Consider the following 16,755-nt stretch of genomic DNA (forward strand, 5'->3'; position numbering starts at 1 on the left):
AAGTTGGATTTAATTCACATAGAGCCTGCTTTTAATTTTGTTTCAGTTTTGACTGAAATAATTTTTGTCAGTGAAAACTGTATTTTTGATAATTTTTAAATGTTTCTAATGGAGAGCATAATTGATATGAGAAACATCAGCCAGAAGTATGTAAGCTTACCCACACTCTTTCCTAGTAAATTTTCCAATCACTTGGAAATTAAAAACTTTCCCCCAAAATCTGAGAATCTAAAAAGTTATATATATCATATATATCAGAGATTATAGGTTCTAATGCTCCAATTCCTCAGGTGTGATAAGCAAAGCATTCCTTCAGAAGGCATGATAAATCTGTATATCATCCTGCTGTACAAGTCAAAGTAAGTGAAAGGAGATGGAATGTTATTGTGTCTCACCTCAAGTCAATGTTAAAGACCCAGTTGATCTATTTATGCTTTTTTTTGTGCCTTAAACTATGTTTCTATATCTATTGCTCTCTGAAGAGTGAAGAATTTATGAAATAAATTTAGGGATAACATAAAATCTAGTCAATATTTTATTCAACACTAATTGCTAAGGGATGGAGTGCTAACAGTGGCCTCAATTAGCTTTATTTAGGCACAGCAATACCAAGTGAAGCTTTGCTGACAGGTGTGATACTGCTATGTATGATATTAAAAACTAGAAAATGCCTTTTAACAGATAAGGGGCTGGCCTTTCACGGTCATCTTAAACAACTGGATTTCAGAGGACTTGTTTCAGATTCATATTGTGTACTGTACATATTTTATAGATGTTGTAAAATATGTTTATATTGTGGTCCAGAAATTGTTTTTCTGAAATTCCTTATATCACTTGTTCCAGTTCATCTCATACAATGTTAATCATCTCTATATTATGCAAGCCCTTTTCAGCCTTGAATTAATTCTAATTTTGACAAATTACAATAGGTAACCAGAGTTTGCATGATAGGTGGTGGGTTAAGAGCTGAGAATGAAATAGCATTCGAAACAGAGAGATTAAAGGGGAGGAGTCAGGAGAATCGGGGAAGAGGTATTCCTTGCAAACTCTGTTGGCTATTTTGTAAATATTTTGTCAGTGTAATAAAAATGGCTTCTCTAGATTTAAGAGTTTTAAACCAACATGTACTTCTAGAGGAGAGGTAGACACTGTGAAATTTTATCCTAAATTACTTCCAGCTCAAGAGGTGACCTGTAAAGCTAAAAGTTTGTCTTACTTCTTTAAAGTGATATGCTGTTGCCAGTTAACCAGATTTATACTGTTGGAAACTACAGCTGTTCTGTTCTATTACTTCAGGAACTGAAATTTGTTTATTGTAATCATAGTTTCAGTTAAACTGAGATTGGTTTCTGATAATATTAATGCATAAAGGCAAATAATTTCCTTATTTTTTATATAATGAAATATTTCCTTCCTATCCCTTGTGACCTGGAGGCAGGAGCAAAAGAATTTTAAAATCTTTTATTTAAGTAGCAGAGAGACAGAACTTTGTTTACCTGCTTCTTTTTAAAAGTTAATTTTGCAGGCATTATAGCTATATCCACAAACTGTTCATGTTTGCCTTTTCAGAATGTGATTACTGCTCATAAAAGCAGTTTTAATTGAATACTTATGTCATGAATGGCTTGTAGCATGCTTAAAACTACATGCCTCTATTTATACGACTATAGTTTATTTTTTAGAGCTCCCTGTATAACAATAGTGGGAAATTACTAAAGGATTTTTGCTATTCAGCTGGGTGATTTTAAAAGATATTGCTCTTATACTGGACTATTGGCATTGCTGCTTAGGAATAAAAAAGCTAAGAAAATTATCCCTTCCCCCTTTCAAACAAAGCTGCATCTAAAAAGGTCACAAAAGGAAACACACAATTCAAATAATCTCCTTGCTGTATCTAAGATTAACTTGGACACAGATGGTTCAATTTATAGTTTGATCTGGCATAATATATACATTTAACAAAATCCTGTTTTGTATTGCTTCTATAAACACTAATGTCTGCTGCCTTTTCTGCCATCAACTTGAATCAGAAACCTCTGAGCCACTGCTTAGAAAGTAGGAGTCTGACATTCAGAGACCTAAGTTAACTCTTTTAGCCTTTGGCTGAAACTTTTCTTAGCCTTATCCCTGACTTTCAAAAGACAAATTCATTTGTGGTTTTCTCAGTTTAATCTGCTGTGGATAATTATTAGGCTTTGTTCTTGCTGCATTTAAAGATGAAATGATTCAATGCTGTTTATTACAGCTCATTTCTGGGCCACACTGTAGTAATTAAATTTCTGAGATACTATCTGAGAAATCACTGACATTTTTCATATACCAAAACTAAAATGTTTACCCCTCCCTGCTGTTTGCCAGGCGTTAGCCCACCTGTCTGTAAAGGGAAATGGCTTTGGCATGATCAGGATCTTTATGGAATCTCATGAACAAGCAGTATTTGTCCTTTCTTCGTGAAAAGTTTTGCCATTATATGCAAATAGCATTATCTAAAAAAATGAATTGCTTCCTTGGAATCACAGATTTCATTCAGAGATCAGCTGATTTTTATATTCCACAGGTGCAGTTTTCTCACCTCTGATTGTGTATTTCCCAGAAAATTCTGATCATAAGAAATTATATTAGCTTTACTTTGGAAAATAATAAATGTATACTTTGCTATTTTCAGCCAATTATCCTAAAGAAGCCAGGCACAATAACCAGAATGACAGATGTTCAGTGAATTCTGAGAATATGGAGGATCATATCCAATGCATTGAATTTATCTTCACAGTTTAGCTGGCACTGGTAACAAGGAGGTAAATAGTGCTGTACAAGGAGGTTTTTATATGTTTATATGCCTATTTGTGAACTGACTTCTGTTATTTCCAGAGTTGGAGGATTGGCTTTTGCAAGCTTCTTCGTCTTTGTAGGTCCGTTCAGCTTGGTAGTTATTACGTGGGTAGTAAGTACAGAATTGTTCCTATATTCCCTTAGCTAGGATATGACCATGGCATTTATTTAAGTCTCTATTATATTAATTTAAACAACAGTCTTTTCTATGAAAGGAAATGAAGGAAACAACAAATAAGTAACTAATGAAAGAATTATTATGGACTTGAAGATTAAAAGCTTGAATCTGGAAGTGACAGATTCATGGAGTGATATAATACGATGCTTGCTTGGATATACTTTGGGTGGGGGTTGTCAGGGAGGGGAGTAAAAGAAGGAAAAATATTTCCCATGTTTGGCAAAATATAGAAATACTACTTTTAGTTTTACTCCATTACATTTCTATGAAGCTTGCATGAAAGGCGAAACTAAGGTAAAAAGTCCCAAAACGTACTCCTGTACTGATAAGGCATGAGTTGAGTGAGACTAACCCCTCTGGTTGGAGCATGGTGCTTATCACACCAAGGTTGTGTGATGTGGGTCCCATCCCAGTATTGGCCAGTCACTTAACAGTTGGACTTTTTGGTCCCTTCAACTCAGAATATTCTGTCATTCCGTGAGTTCACTGTCTGGCATCCTTTAAAACTTCATTTATATGATGAGCCTTCTGAATTTCCCAGCCTCACACAGGCAGGGGTAGTACAGAGAGCAGCTCAAGCCCACTCAGTTTTGAAGAGAGGTAGTTGTTGGTAGTCTGCCATGTTGCTTGGAGGGCTTGGAATTAGCCCATCTGTTCACCTTCCTCATCTGTTTGCTCTGCCAAAGATGCAGCTGTGGACATGCACAAGTGGTGTGGTTGGTCCAAGCCCTGCATGTGAAGAGCTCAATTAACAGATATGCGGACAGCCATCAGCATGCCTGGCAAGCTGACCATGAGGAGGAAGGACTTTGGAAGCTGAGGCTGGAGAAGATGGTCTAAGAAGTTCCAGTAGAGAATTTATTTTTTATCAATAAACTTTGCTGATTTTTCTATGTAGCCTTTGAAAAATGAGGGTGGCCTTATATCTGAACTTGCCTTATATTTGAAGTCACATTACATTTGGGTTGGTATGGTAGTTCTGGCTAGATCCATGATATTGGCTAGAGTCTATAAGGCAGAGAATGAGGCAGAGAAGAAAGCATTCAAAATTTGTTCTGGCAGAAATTGGTTAATTTACTCTGTTTAGCATTGCATGAGACCTTAGCTTGGCTAACTTACTATCTTTATATGTTGCTTCCCAAGAGTAAATCTGGATGAAACCTCTTAGTATTGATTAACTCATTTTTCCTACTGAAAGCACAGAAATTGTTCAATTGCATATATTGAACTGAAGAAATATGTTTGCATTTTCCCATGACACTCTCTTTTCCAGAAAGAAGAAAATCTACAGATAGAATTACACATTTTAGGTCCTATATTGAGGGAAATTGAACTATTTTCTTTGTTAGGCTCTGTCACTCCCAAAACTGGAACACAGATTCAAACAGAAAAAGCTGGGAGTGATATATTAATGATAATGTTTTATGAACACCGATACAAGAAGAACAAGTCAAGGCCTGTTGGAGGTTAGGATTTTTCCCTTTTTTTCTCTTTTCTTTCTCTCAGGGAATTTTTTCCCATTTACTACCTAAGAGATAGAAATGACCAATACTTAGGAGACAAAGGATGTGGCTCAGGGAAGGGTGCATTTGGCTACCCTTCTAGGTGGGGGGGTGGGTTTCTCTTGGGAACACAAGATAGTACAAGATTTTGGCTGTGAGGTCGGGAGGATGGGCTCAGTTCCTTGCTCAATCTTGCTCTCGGGACCAGAAGGGAACATTCCAGTTGCTGCTACCACAAGAATTCCCTGCCACGGTGAAGTCCAGCCCTTTACTGCTTCTCCTACAGTGAGTGAGCTTTTGCTCATAAGATCAGCCATTTAACTGGGACCTTTTTTTTGTTTCAACACCTGATCTCACTGGAAAGGACCCTCATCATCTACTCAGGTGCTGCAGGGGAAAACCCAGGACCCCTCCTATTCTGAGGGAGAGTCTCCTGGATGTTTGGAGAGCCCAGCTGCGGCTGCCCAACCCTTCTCTTTTCTGCTGTTGCTTGGGATTTTTGGCTACACTTTAACCCAACACCCTATGCCTGCCTGAATACCCTGTGACTCCTGCTATGGCTGTGGAGTTTCTGCACATTTTGTTTGCTACCTGGGGGTCTGCTGGCCTCTGCCATTCCAGCTTGCTGCTCTGAGGCTCCCGCTACAGCCCATTTTGCCATCTGGAGGGGCACTGGGACCAGCAGCCTCCCATGATGAGTTTGTAAAGGAAGCCCCTTTCTATCTCTTCCCCCAGCAGTGCTGCCATTAACCAGTGCAGAGGCAGCGGGGCTCCTGCCGCAGCGCCCCCTGCAGCAGCGCCCCCTGCAGCCTCGGGGGAATCATCGCACCGGCCCTGCCCGGCCAGGAGCCAACAGCGCCCCCGCCGCCGTGACTGGAACTGCGCCAAAGGGGAAAGTGCCACAGCCCAGAGAAGCCTCTTAACGGCTTTCGGGTCTTTCGTTTGGTACTGCTGCCGTTGTGGTCGTTCGTCTTGTTATATATAGACTAGTAAATAACTGGTATTCCTTTTCCAATATTATATACACTTTTCCAGTACTATAGATATAGATATATATTCCGATACACAGGGTCTGAAAGCCCCATAATTTCAAAGTTGTAGTAATTTGGAGGGAAGGGGTTAGTATTCCCCATTCTAAGGGATGTTTCCCCCTTCCTTGGCAGACACCTGTCTTTCAAATCAGGACAAGGCCCTCTTCAGTGTCTCAAACAGTTTACTTGGTGCAAATAGCCTTCATGTTCTTCCAACTGCAGCAGCTGTTGTTAGATTAGTTATTAGATAACTAATATCTCTTTGAGTGTTAGATGATTGAAATTCATGTATTGAGGTTCATAGCAGTATTTTATGATTGTAAAAATTATTTCATGGGGGAAGAATATGATTCTGAGAAGTCAAATGGGCTGAAAGTGTGTATGGAAAACCTCAAACATATGGGAGGTTATAGGCTTAGAGATTCAACAGTTTTCTTCTCATTAATATATTGTATAGTTTAACTTTGACACACAGTAGACTTAAGTAGATTCAAGATCTAGTCTTCTTTCCAAATCTAGGAATGAATCAATGAAGGCAGCAGAATAATTTAAAGGAAAGTTAATGGTACAAGGGGAAAGTAACAGTAATTCTCTGTCTCAACATACAGTTCTAGAGGTAGTTTACAAAAATCATTCAGTCAACTCAGTTAATTTTTAATGATGTCTGTTAAAAATAAAGATGCACTCTGTGAGTAAAAACACCCTAGAAAAATTGTTTTTTAAGTAGTCTGTGGGCTTTTAGAGGTAGAGTATAATTAGGAGGTTATCAAAAAGTAATTCATTAGTGATTTGATTTAAAAGACATAACTAGGGTATAATTCCTCTGGCCTGTCTTGTTACCACAGCTATGTTGAGAAACCTAAAAGCTGTCCCTTATGTCATGGATTTTTGTGGTATAAAGGAAAATATTGGATGGTAAAATTTTCAATTTCCATTGATGGCTGTCAAGTGTTTTTCTGTTATTTTTCTAATGGACTTCTACACCCCCCCACCCTCTCACACCTGCTACTCATTGCACTATGAAATTGTATAGCTAAAACTTTGAATATGATTTTTACAAGCAGAAGATGAAGAAGAAAGTAGTGCTGCTGGTCAGCATTGTAAAGCTTTTAGCATTGCCTTTTACAGTGTGTAGAAGTTCAAGTAGCTGTTTAGTGTTGTGTGTATTGTACATGGGCATCAATTATCAATCCATTGCAATTTTGCTATAAAATTGACCAAAGTCTTCACCTAAATTATGCATTATTGACCCAGTTTTTTTTTTTTTATTTTATTTTTTTTATTTAATGTTCTATGTATTACAAAGAACTTTCAGTAAAACTGAATGCAGTGATATAAGCATAGAATTCATTATACAAATGAACAAACTGTTCTGGCAATACTCACTCTTGGTTGCAAATGTAAAGGTAATGAATGGCTGCTATAGTCTATTTCCCATCTGGTTTTAACAGTCTGTTTCTTTTTTATTTTCTAAAATGGGCCTCTATTTAGCAAGTTTTTACTTTGGTAATTAATGAAGCACTATCATTTTCTAGTATACATCTGTGGAGCTTTTTGGATTGTTATTGTGCCGCCACGCTTAGGACAGCATCTTGAGTCAAAGCCAAAGATAGCTTTGAATAATTTGGTATTGAGGTACTAATGAGCTCTGCAGACATTTCAGATACAGTTTTTCCATTTTCAACCAGGTGTGGCTTAATCCACTCTATTTTTCCCATAAGCAATGCAATGTCCAATATATAACTTTTTCCTCATACTCCAAAAAATGTTTCCAAAAGGCTAAAATCATGCTTTTTGCAATACAGAAGAGACTTTGCTGACTTCTCTTTTCCAAAAGTTAGATTACTGTCCATTTCCACCCTGAAATTCGATGGCCTGAGAATAGTTTTTCCTCAAAATCTTAAATAATGAACTGTACTAGTTGGTAATTCTGATTTATGTGTATGTTTACTACCCTTAAAAACTGTTCATGAATCAAAGTAACAAAGCTATTTCTAGAAGGTTAATACTCAAGGATAATTTTTCTAAATTCTAGCTACAACTGAGAAAAAATTGCATTCAGATACCAGGGAAAGAAATTACGGATTGAATACCATAGGGAAAGCATTGAAGTAATTGTAAATTAATTTATCAGGGATGAATTCCTCTTGATTGATGTGCTAAATGGAAGCATGTAGCACATAAAAAGCTCTTGAATAAATCTTGGTGGTATTTGCTTCTGCTTCTTAAGAGAATGTACGTGTTATGCTGTTGATTTTCTTGCAGGCATATATATTTAAACTGTAAACTTTGTCTGCAAACATCTCTGCGCACATATTACAAGAGTTCTGTTCTTTGCCCCAGCACCAGGAAAAAGGGTGTGTACCTCAATATTTTTTACTCATTCTAAGAAACATTATTTTGTCAGCCCTGATTGCCAGAAAGTGTTTGCTCTGCTATTTAAAGCAGTTAGCAAGTTTTTTTTCAAAATTGGTATGTGGTTAGTATCTTATATTACTTCAGCATGCACTTTGTAGCCTGCTCATTTTCTTCAGAAAACATTCAAGCTACAGGTTTTCTTGCCTAAGATTGTCACCCAAACTCATTCTATGGTTTTATTTCCCATGTGGCAATTCTATGACATTCATCATGGTAATCAGTCCATGGGTGATGAATTTTGGGATTCAATTTTTCTCTTGGGGAAGTCCATAGGTTTTGCTTCAGATCAAAATTGTGATCCTCCACGTGTCCTCTTGGTATAAACAGATAATCCCACAAAGCACCTGCATCTACTAAAAATACCTCATTGAAGCAATCAAGGCAACAAATCCTTTGATAATGCAGTAAATATCCATGGCTGTCCCATGGATACTTCCTTGCAGATGTTTCCTTTAGTACAGTCATTTGAAGGATTAAATATAGTGGAGAAGTTTTTCATTCCTTTACTACTAGCCAAGGTGTGTGTCCAAAATGACAAATGCTTCATTAAAAGGACTGCATGTACAGGTATCTTAAAGGTACTTGAAAATCTTTTAAGGACCTCCATATACCAAGAAATAATTTATTTTAATCAACTGAATCAGCTATCTGTCTTGAATGAAAGGAATTCCCATCCAATGAGAAAAACATCACATAATAATTATTTCGTGCTACTGCCATCATTCATGGGGTTTTTCCCATAGATAAAAGATACACATATTGGAATTCAAGGTGACATGTTTTTCTGTCTTTCTGGTTCCTATTATCACTGATAATAGGATAACAGAATAACATACTGTTTCTTTGGGTTTGGTTCTGTTTGGTTAACAGAAGCACAAGAAATTAACCATAAAATCTAAAAAAGGAAGTTTAAATGTATTTTTTATAGGAGCGGATCTGTAATAAAAACAATAAAACCCAGTGTTTAAGCTTTATAGAAATAATTTAATGACCAGCTGCAGCAATAAACACCTTTCCGTTTTGATTGGGTCTTAACTCCTCCATCCAGTGATTAATTGCTCCATGAAAGACAAACACATTACATTATACCTTAAGTGTAACATCCTGTTTTAAAGATTCCACTAGTGCAGTTTAAATGTTTTTGATCCTGTTCAGACTTTAAAGGGCTATTTTGAGGATCCTCCATTTATTATTACTTGTTGCATATAATCATGACCAAGGCAATAACTGGCCAGTATTTTGTTTCTCATATACAACTTTGGCCTTGTGTTTGTATTCCTCTTAGACAGAGAGTAATATTGTGGTGCCACAACTTTTTTTTTGAAACAGCATGGAAACTAGAGGATGGAGAATGCATTTTATTTAAGTTGTGGGGAAAATTAGAACTTTAATAGTTATGTCACTGGTTCCTATGCAGTATGGAGCATGCACTCTTATTAAGGTCATACTCATTGCAGATAAGAAAACAACCACTAACACAGCAATTTTAAAATATTTTGGATATAAGCTAGATTTAACTGATGATGTAAGAGGAAAATAATGACAATCAAATCTTTAATTTGTCTGCTCCCTTTTTTGCACAATTAGGCTTCCTTTCCTGAGAAAGCATGAAAAAATGGACTGTGTAACTAGCAGCAAGAAATTTGGAGTGCATTTGCTACAGCAGAGGTTGTATCTGTATCAGAAACAAGAACTTCATTTGGGTTTTTTTGAATGGCGTCTTATTTCACTTTGTGTTGTCACCTCCATTTAAGAGCAATGTCTTCAATTCCTTTACAGAATCACAGGAGGGTTGATGTTGAAAGGGACTTTTTGAGGTCCTCTAGTCCAATCCCAGTGCTAAAGGAGGGTCATCTGTAGTCAGTTTCCCTGCATAATAGCACGGTGGACTTGAATATATCCATCAGAGGCGGCAGAGTCTGCATCATGTTTCAATGCCCAGTCACTGTCACAGTAAAAATGTGTTTCCTGATGTTCAGACAGCACATCCTCTTTGTACCTGTTGCCTCTTTTCTGTCACTGGGCACTGCTGAAAAGAACCCACCATTCTTTTCTTTACACCCTTCCTTCAGGATTTGTATCCCTTGATAACATTCACCCTGATATGACTTCTCTCCAGACTAAACAATTGCAGCATTTTCAACTTTTTCTCATCTGAGTGGTCCTTTAATCGTCAAAGCAGTCCTTTGGTGGGCCTTGTCTTAAAAGCTCCATATCAAATTTTATTTCATTTTATTTTGTACTAAAACATTTGTTCTGGGATGTCTCTTCCACGAAAAATTAGCACAATCTAGCAATTATTCCTTTAATGGTTTCTCTGGTGAGTCCATCCAGAGAAACGATAGATTCTTGAGTAGGAATAGGGTAGAGGCAAGTCTAGGGATCATTTCCTCCTTTTCATTTTCTAATATGTTATCATAAAATGGCCTGGTTAAAAAGGGCCTTAAAGATCATCTAATTACAGCCCCCGACTGTGCACAGGGATACTTTGCACTAGACCACCTTGATCTGAGCTCCATCCAGCCTGGTCTTGAACACCTCTAGGGAGGGGCCTTCCACAACTTCTCTGGGAAACCTGTTCCAGTGCCTTACCACCCTCATACTAAAGATTTTTTCCCTAATATTTAATATAAACCTACTCTCAGTTTTAAGCCATTCTTCCTTCTTCTGTCACCACATACTCTTGTAAAAAGTCCTTCTCCATCTTTTTTATAGGTACTGGAAGGCAGCATTTACATCATCCAGAAATTGCCTTATCTTCTCCAGGCTGAAAAAACCCAATTCTCTCAGCCTTTCTTCATAGAAGAGGTGCTCCAACCCTCTAATCATCTTGGTGATCCTCCTCTGGACTTGATCCAACAGGTCCATGTCCGTCCTGTGCTGGGGTCCCCAAAGCTGGACTTGGCACTGCAGGTGGGGTCTCACAGAGAGGAGCAAAGGGGCAGAATCCCCTCCCTCACTCTTCTGGCCACTCTGCTTTGGAGGCAGCCCAGGACACCTTTGTCTCTCTGGGCTGTCAGTGCACATGGCTGGGTCATGTCCAGCCTCTGATCCACCAGCACTCCCAGGTCCTTCTCCCCAAGGCTGCTCTCAATGTGTGCATCCCCCAGCCTGTGTTGATTTTGGGGGTTACCCCAACACAGGTGCAGCACCTTGCCCTTGGTCTTGTTAAACTACATGAGATACATGTGGACCCACTTGAGCTTGTCCAGATTCCTCTGGATGGCAACCTATCCTTCAGGTATGGCAGGTCTGCTAGCACTCAGCTTGGGGTCATTGGCAAATGTGCTGAGGGTGCACTCGATCCCTTTGTGTGTCATTAAAGAAGATATCAAATAACACTGGTCCAGTATAGACCCCCAATGGAAACCATTTGTCATTGATGTCCATTGGGACGCTGGGCCATTGACCACTAACCTCTAGATGTGACTGTTTCAAGTAAGGGACATGTCAATCATTAATGCATGCTCCTTTGCTAAGCCAGTAATCTGCTTGCTTGCTGGGTTTTCTGACATCCAGTCCAGAACTCAGGGTGAATGAGACTTGAAATATATGTTTATGAACTGAGAGAAAAGAGGTGCTAATATCAAGATCCGTAGCAGCTGGCTGAGAGTATCCTGCTGGAAGCAAAAGGTACCAATCTTATGGAGTAAGATCTCTATAGAAATCTGGAGCTTAAGGGTAGTGTTTAGTAACCATCCAGTTTAAAGACAGATGTAGTCACTTTGGCCACTGGGCGAAATAGGTTAGGTTGAGATAAATCTTTCTACTCATTTAATTATCTAAAAGGGAAGATTTCACTAATCTAATTTAAATTGCAACTAGGTGAAATTAACCATGTTAAGGCTTGTGTAGTCTGTAGTAAAGGTAATGTAAAATAAACATCAGATTCTTTATGCCTTGAGGTACAAGATTTTTAGAGCCAAAATCAAACATTAGGTTGAATAATATTTATCGTTGGGCCTTAGAAATTGTTGTAAATTTATAGTTCTTAGCACCTGTTGACATAGATATTGCAATTTGTCTGCTTTATCCAAAAGAGCCAGTTAGGCCATACAAACATGAACTGAGGTGTTTAGTTAGACTGTACATTTAGGTACTCAAATAGGAAAACTTCAATCAAACATTTAAATGATGTTAAAGAGAATGGGATAAACTATTTCTTGTCATTCTCTTGTACTTTGTACTCTTGTACAAATCTGTCTGCATTTGAGTTGAGTACAATAGTGAGATACTCAGCCTTAGTACTTCTCAAGGGAATAGCTGTCAGATATTTGGCTACTTCTTAAAAGCATAAACTTGTTGTTAACAGCTTGTTGTTAATAGATTGGTTCCCATCACAAGTGCAACATTATTAGGGATTTCTAAAAAGGGGAGCAACCTGAAACTTTCAGTCTTAACAGTGGAAAAGTGTAGTATAAATATTCATACAAGAAGACAGAAAACAACCAAAAATACAATAAAAGTGATAAAAATTCAATGGAAAGATATTTGAAGTCAAACAAAAATTATTTAAAGTCAGTATGTCAGATAAAATTTGCTGAAACTTTCCATCTTTTGGTAGAGGTTTATAGATAAAATTTTCATACATGATTTGGTGGATGAAATATGAAAATATGGTATCTTTTTGTGATGTTAAAGACAGATTTTATCTAAAACTTGTGTCTTCCATTACTTATGTAATAGTCTGTAGGTATTTTTATTTCTACTTCTCTAATTTCAATAGCAATCAAAGCAGTAAAACCAATCTAAAACTCTGTATGATCTTATCATATTATGAACTTTATAATCTGAATCCATGTAGATAGAGATCTGCAAGACACGCATGGGAGAGCATGTATAGCAAGTGGGACTCCATGTGTTTCATTCTCTAATCACCTCATTTAGATCTTGGTGTTCTAGGTCTGAAAGCATGTCTGTGCAGACAGCATAATGTTAAGAAACCAATTCACTGAGTTTTGATATACATTTGTATTAGAAGCACAAATGATCCTGCAGGATACATTATCCTCTGGCAAAGCAGGGTTAAAATAAGTTTTTCATGCTAAGTTTTCATTATGTGTTAGATCATAGACCTTAAGGATTATATCTTGTCAGACTTTTCCTTGAAAGTGTTCTGTTTCAGTCTGTTTTTTTGATATCTTTCCCATTTCAACTGAGTTATAATGTAAAAAATCAACTAGTTTCAAATTAACAAAAAATAAAAAATGAGGCCTGTGTTCAAATTTCAACCATTACAGAGAAGACTTTAGATTTAAGATATGTTCATGTTTACATGCACCACAAGTATTTTGATCCTTGTTCTTTTCTTGGGTGCTAGTCATTTTTCTGCCTTACATATTTTGCACAGGGTAGTAAGGGCAATATATTGTTGATAAAGTGTTTTTTAAGTTCAAGTATTTCAGTAGTTCTCGTTACTATAAACATGCCTGAACTTGTATCCATTGAGTACTCCTGTGCAAAGTCGTGGTGGAATCATCCATTTAATAGTATACAGTGAAAGCAGTGCAAAAACAGTTGTAGCTTTTGAACTGGTATGGAAAAACTGCTAAAAATAAATGCTCATCACATCAAAAATTCTTTTAAGTAGTGCACAGACAATTCACAACAATCAATTTAGAGACCTTTCAGGATAATTTCTATTTGTCCATTTTAATATCAGCTGCCACAGTGTGTAGTGTGACAGGGCTGCATATGAGTCAGCTTGTTGCCTGAACCCAAAGCAACTGGTCCAGTCCCCTGAGGCTTTCCTCAGGAAGCTAGGAGGAAAAAAAAAAAACGACCACATAATCTTGCAGTTCCCGACTTCCGGGTAAGTGGAGGCAGAAAAACAATCCAACAAATGCCTGAAGATTTCTGACTTTGTCCAGGACTGTGGGTGTCCTTTTCCCTCCGCTGTTTATTTACGTTCAGTAAAACTCAAATGTAGCTTAGGAAGTGGGCCAGTTACTGCTGTATTGAAGAATATTATGAGTCCATCTGATGGTTTGGAGGCAGACAGCCCCCTCTCCTCCTTCATTCCCTTCGTAATGCACCTGGCTAGTTGTGCAATGCTACCCAATGAACAGCTGCTAACAATGAGGAAATTGTGCTCATAAGAAGTAGCACAGGATCTGATGGTTATTATCTGGGGAAAAATTGAAGCATTAGGGAGTTGTTTCTTGCCAGGATTTTTTTTTCCCCAATTGAAAATGTTGACTCTGTGTTGAATTAAACACTTTCTATCTTCTCTGTTTATGACTTTGTGGAACTGGTTTCTTTAGAGGTACTCCATTTCCCCATCATTTCCTCTTCCCCTTCTCCTTTTCCATCTCCTGCTCCCTCCTTCATAATCCATCTGGGAGGATTAACAATTTTACAACTGAAAAATATCTATGCATTGGCATAACTATTTATACTATGATGGGAAACTTTTCCTAGCAGCAATGTTCGTCTGCATTAATATGTGTACAGGAGTATATGGATGAGAATTAGCATTTGGACTACATTTTACAGAGAGTGTGTGTATGTATCAAGTACCTCATATAGCCTCTCAAGTCGTTCCCATTTACTGAATGTCCATCCTACAAACATCTTGTAGTACTTTTTAAAAACCTCTAAAAAAACAAGAAAAAAAAAATCACAAAAAAACCCAACACAAAACCAAAATGGAGAGGCAAGACTTAGGCATTATTGAAGTTTAGGAAATAACATTAACAATTTCATTTGTGAAGTCAGTTCCTTGGGCCTGAGAAAACTAGCAGAAACTTCTAAACTCTGATGTTGTTCTAATTTGAGAAAGTCTGCCATTCTTCACAAAGTTAATTAGGCATATATCTCTGGATGAGCAGTCAAAAGAATTAATATAAATAATGAACATAATTAATAATTTTCTGTGATATCTATGAAATTTGTACATTGAGTCATGTCTTCAGTCTGGTAGAGTCCTTTAAACAAATTCAATTCAGAGTGGCTAGGCAGGAGTTTTGGAATTACTAGCAGTATTTTTACCACTCCATGTGAAAGTTGCTGTTTTTTTTCTTTAACAGTTTCAATTGATTTAGATGCTATCAAGGGACATATAGCAATCACTATGAATTTATAAACTCATTATTTTAGTACCTAATTCTCTGTAGACCTCCCTGTTTCATGTGAAATTTACCCAACTGGAATACACTGTCACAGTTTTATTTTTCACATTGAAATAATTCTTACCAACTGACTACACTTCTATACTGGCATAAGAAAGTTAAAACTCCTTCTAGATTCATAGTATGTCTGTTATAATACAAACAAACATATCTGCTGTTCTATATGGAAATATGCAAAAAGAGATCATCTTATAAAATCTGTTATAGCTGAAAGAGTTTTGAGGAATATACAGAAAACAAGTGATCAGTAGCAGGCACAATTCATCATCTATTTAGCAATAGTCATGGTAAAAAAAATCTACTAGAATAATTTAAATGCAACTCATTTTCTCAGTTGTTCATCTTGAAATAGTCTACAGACCCCATCCAACAGAAAGCTGCAAAAAATTACAGTGAAATTACATCTCTTCTCTCCTCTTTCTGCAATGAGGAAGAAAGTACTTGTGATGTTCTGAAGCTAGTGGCTGAGGCATCATTGAATGAGCAGTCAGCCTTTTCCTGATGATCTTGATGTTGTGCTTACAGGCTGAATTTGAGTGAATTTGCTTGTTCTTTTCACTTGTGAACCTCAATGTAGCCAGTCCTGAAATAACTGTGAACACTTTACTTGGAAATTTGCACTGAATCTGACATTTTTAGTCATAGTTATGGCTGTTAGTTAACAATATCTAAAAGTATTCCTTAAAAAAGCAGACTTCCTTGGAATACCTCCAGATGCCTTCAGAATTGGAATTTCTGATCAGATCAGCAGAATCCATGAATATCTTGCTGTGACCAAGGAAACAAGAAACCTGAAATCAAGCATCCCAAGCCTTTCTCTGTTGACGTGATTTAAGCCAGTCACAGGGAAAGCATTTGAAGCCTTGAGGAAGTTCTGGCTTACCACATAGCTTATGAAAAGTAATGAGACCATCTGGCCTTCATAATAACTGAAATTATCTATGCCAGCTTCAGAGAAGACAACATTCCATCATTCCTACGCATGCCTAGCTAATTTTGGAGAAGTGTAAGTTCCATGCCAATGCCCACATAAATTGTACCTGTGCTTTTTCTTATCTCATGTTCTGTCTCTTTTTTTTTGGCAAGATTGCAGAGTACTTGATGGGAACTCACTCTCTGTGATATCTTGATTCTCTTAGAACATGTATACCATGAGGTGAAAGAAATTGTGTAAACTCCAAGTGAAATAACAAACATCAACTTCTTATTGTTAATGTCACTTCTGTGTTTGACAGTGTATGTAAAGCCTATGCAAGGTAAAAATACAATGTACATTCACTCTTCTAGGAAGCATAACATAGCATTTCAAAGGCTATACCCTTTACTTCACCTGAATATTTTTAATCTTCTGTATTATCCAGGACTTCCGAGAGCAGTTGAACTCCACAGAAGTGATGCTGTACAATTCAGCTTTCAGTAGGACTTAAATGCAATGTATTTTCCTTAAAATATTATTTATTAATACGAATATGTTTGAATTTTAATTATTTCAAGATATGGAATTCCAGACTACATTATTCCATTAGTTTTGATGGTGAATGCTTTGTCTAACTCCACTGAGATAGATAGAAATACTTTGGAATCCTTCAGCCAGAATCCAATCTGCAAATACCACTAGCTGCTGAGGTAAATGCAGCTGTTATTTTTATCTGCATTCTGAGATAGGT

The 16,755-nt window shown here is 37.2% G+C and overlaps 1 protein-coding gene across 3 annotated transcripts in view; it reads left to right on the forward strand.

The window, feature by feature from the left end:
• Nucleotides 1-16,755, forward strand: part of SUGCT (succinyl-CoA:glutarate-CoA transferase) — a 314,835-nt gene that overhangs the window by 163,045 nt on the left and 135,035 nt on the right. Inside the window, exon 13 of one of the 3 annotated variants that reach the window (XM_039715018.1) lies at nt 10,674-10,871. The exons of the other annotated variants lie outside the window; for them this stretch is intronic. Coding sequence (XP_039570952.1) covers nt 10,674-10,871 — 198 coding nt within the window. The remainder of the gene's footprint in view (nt 1-10,673; nt 10,872-16,755) is intronic. 3 annotated transcript variants of the gene reach the window in all.

The sequence above is a fragment of the Passer montanus genome, unplaced genomic scaffold, assembly GCF_014805655.1.
Source record: "Passer montanus isolate IOZ18808 unplaced genomic scaffold, ASM1480565v1 scaffold32, whole genome shotgun sequence".
NCBI lineage: Eukaryota > Metazoa > Chordata > Aves > Passeriformes > Passeridae > Passer > Passer montanus.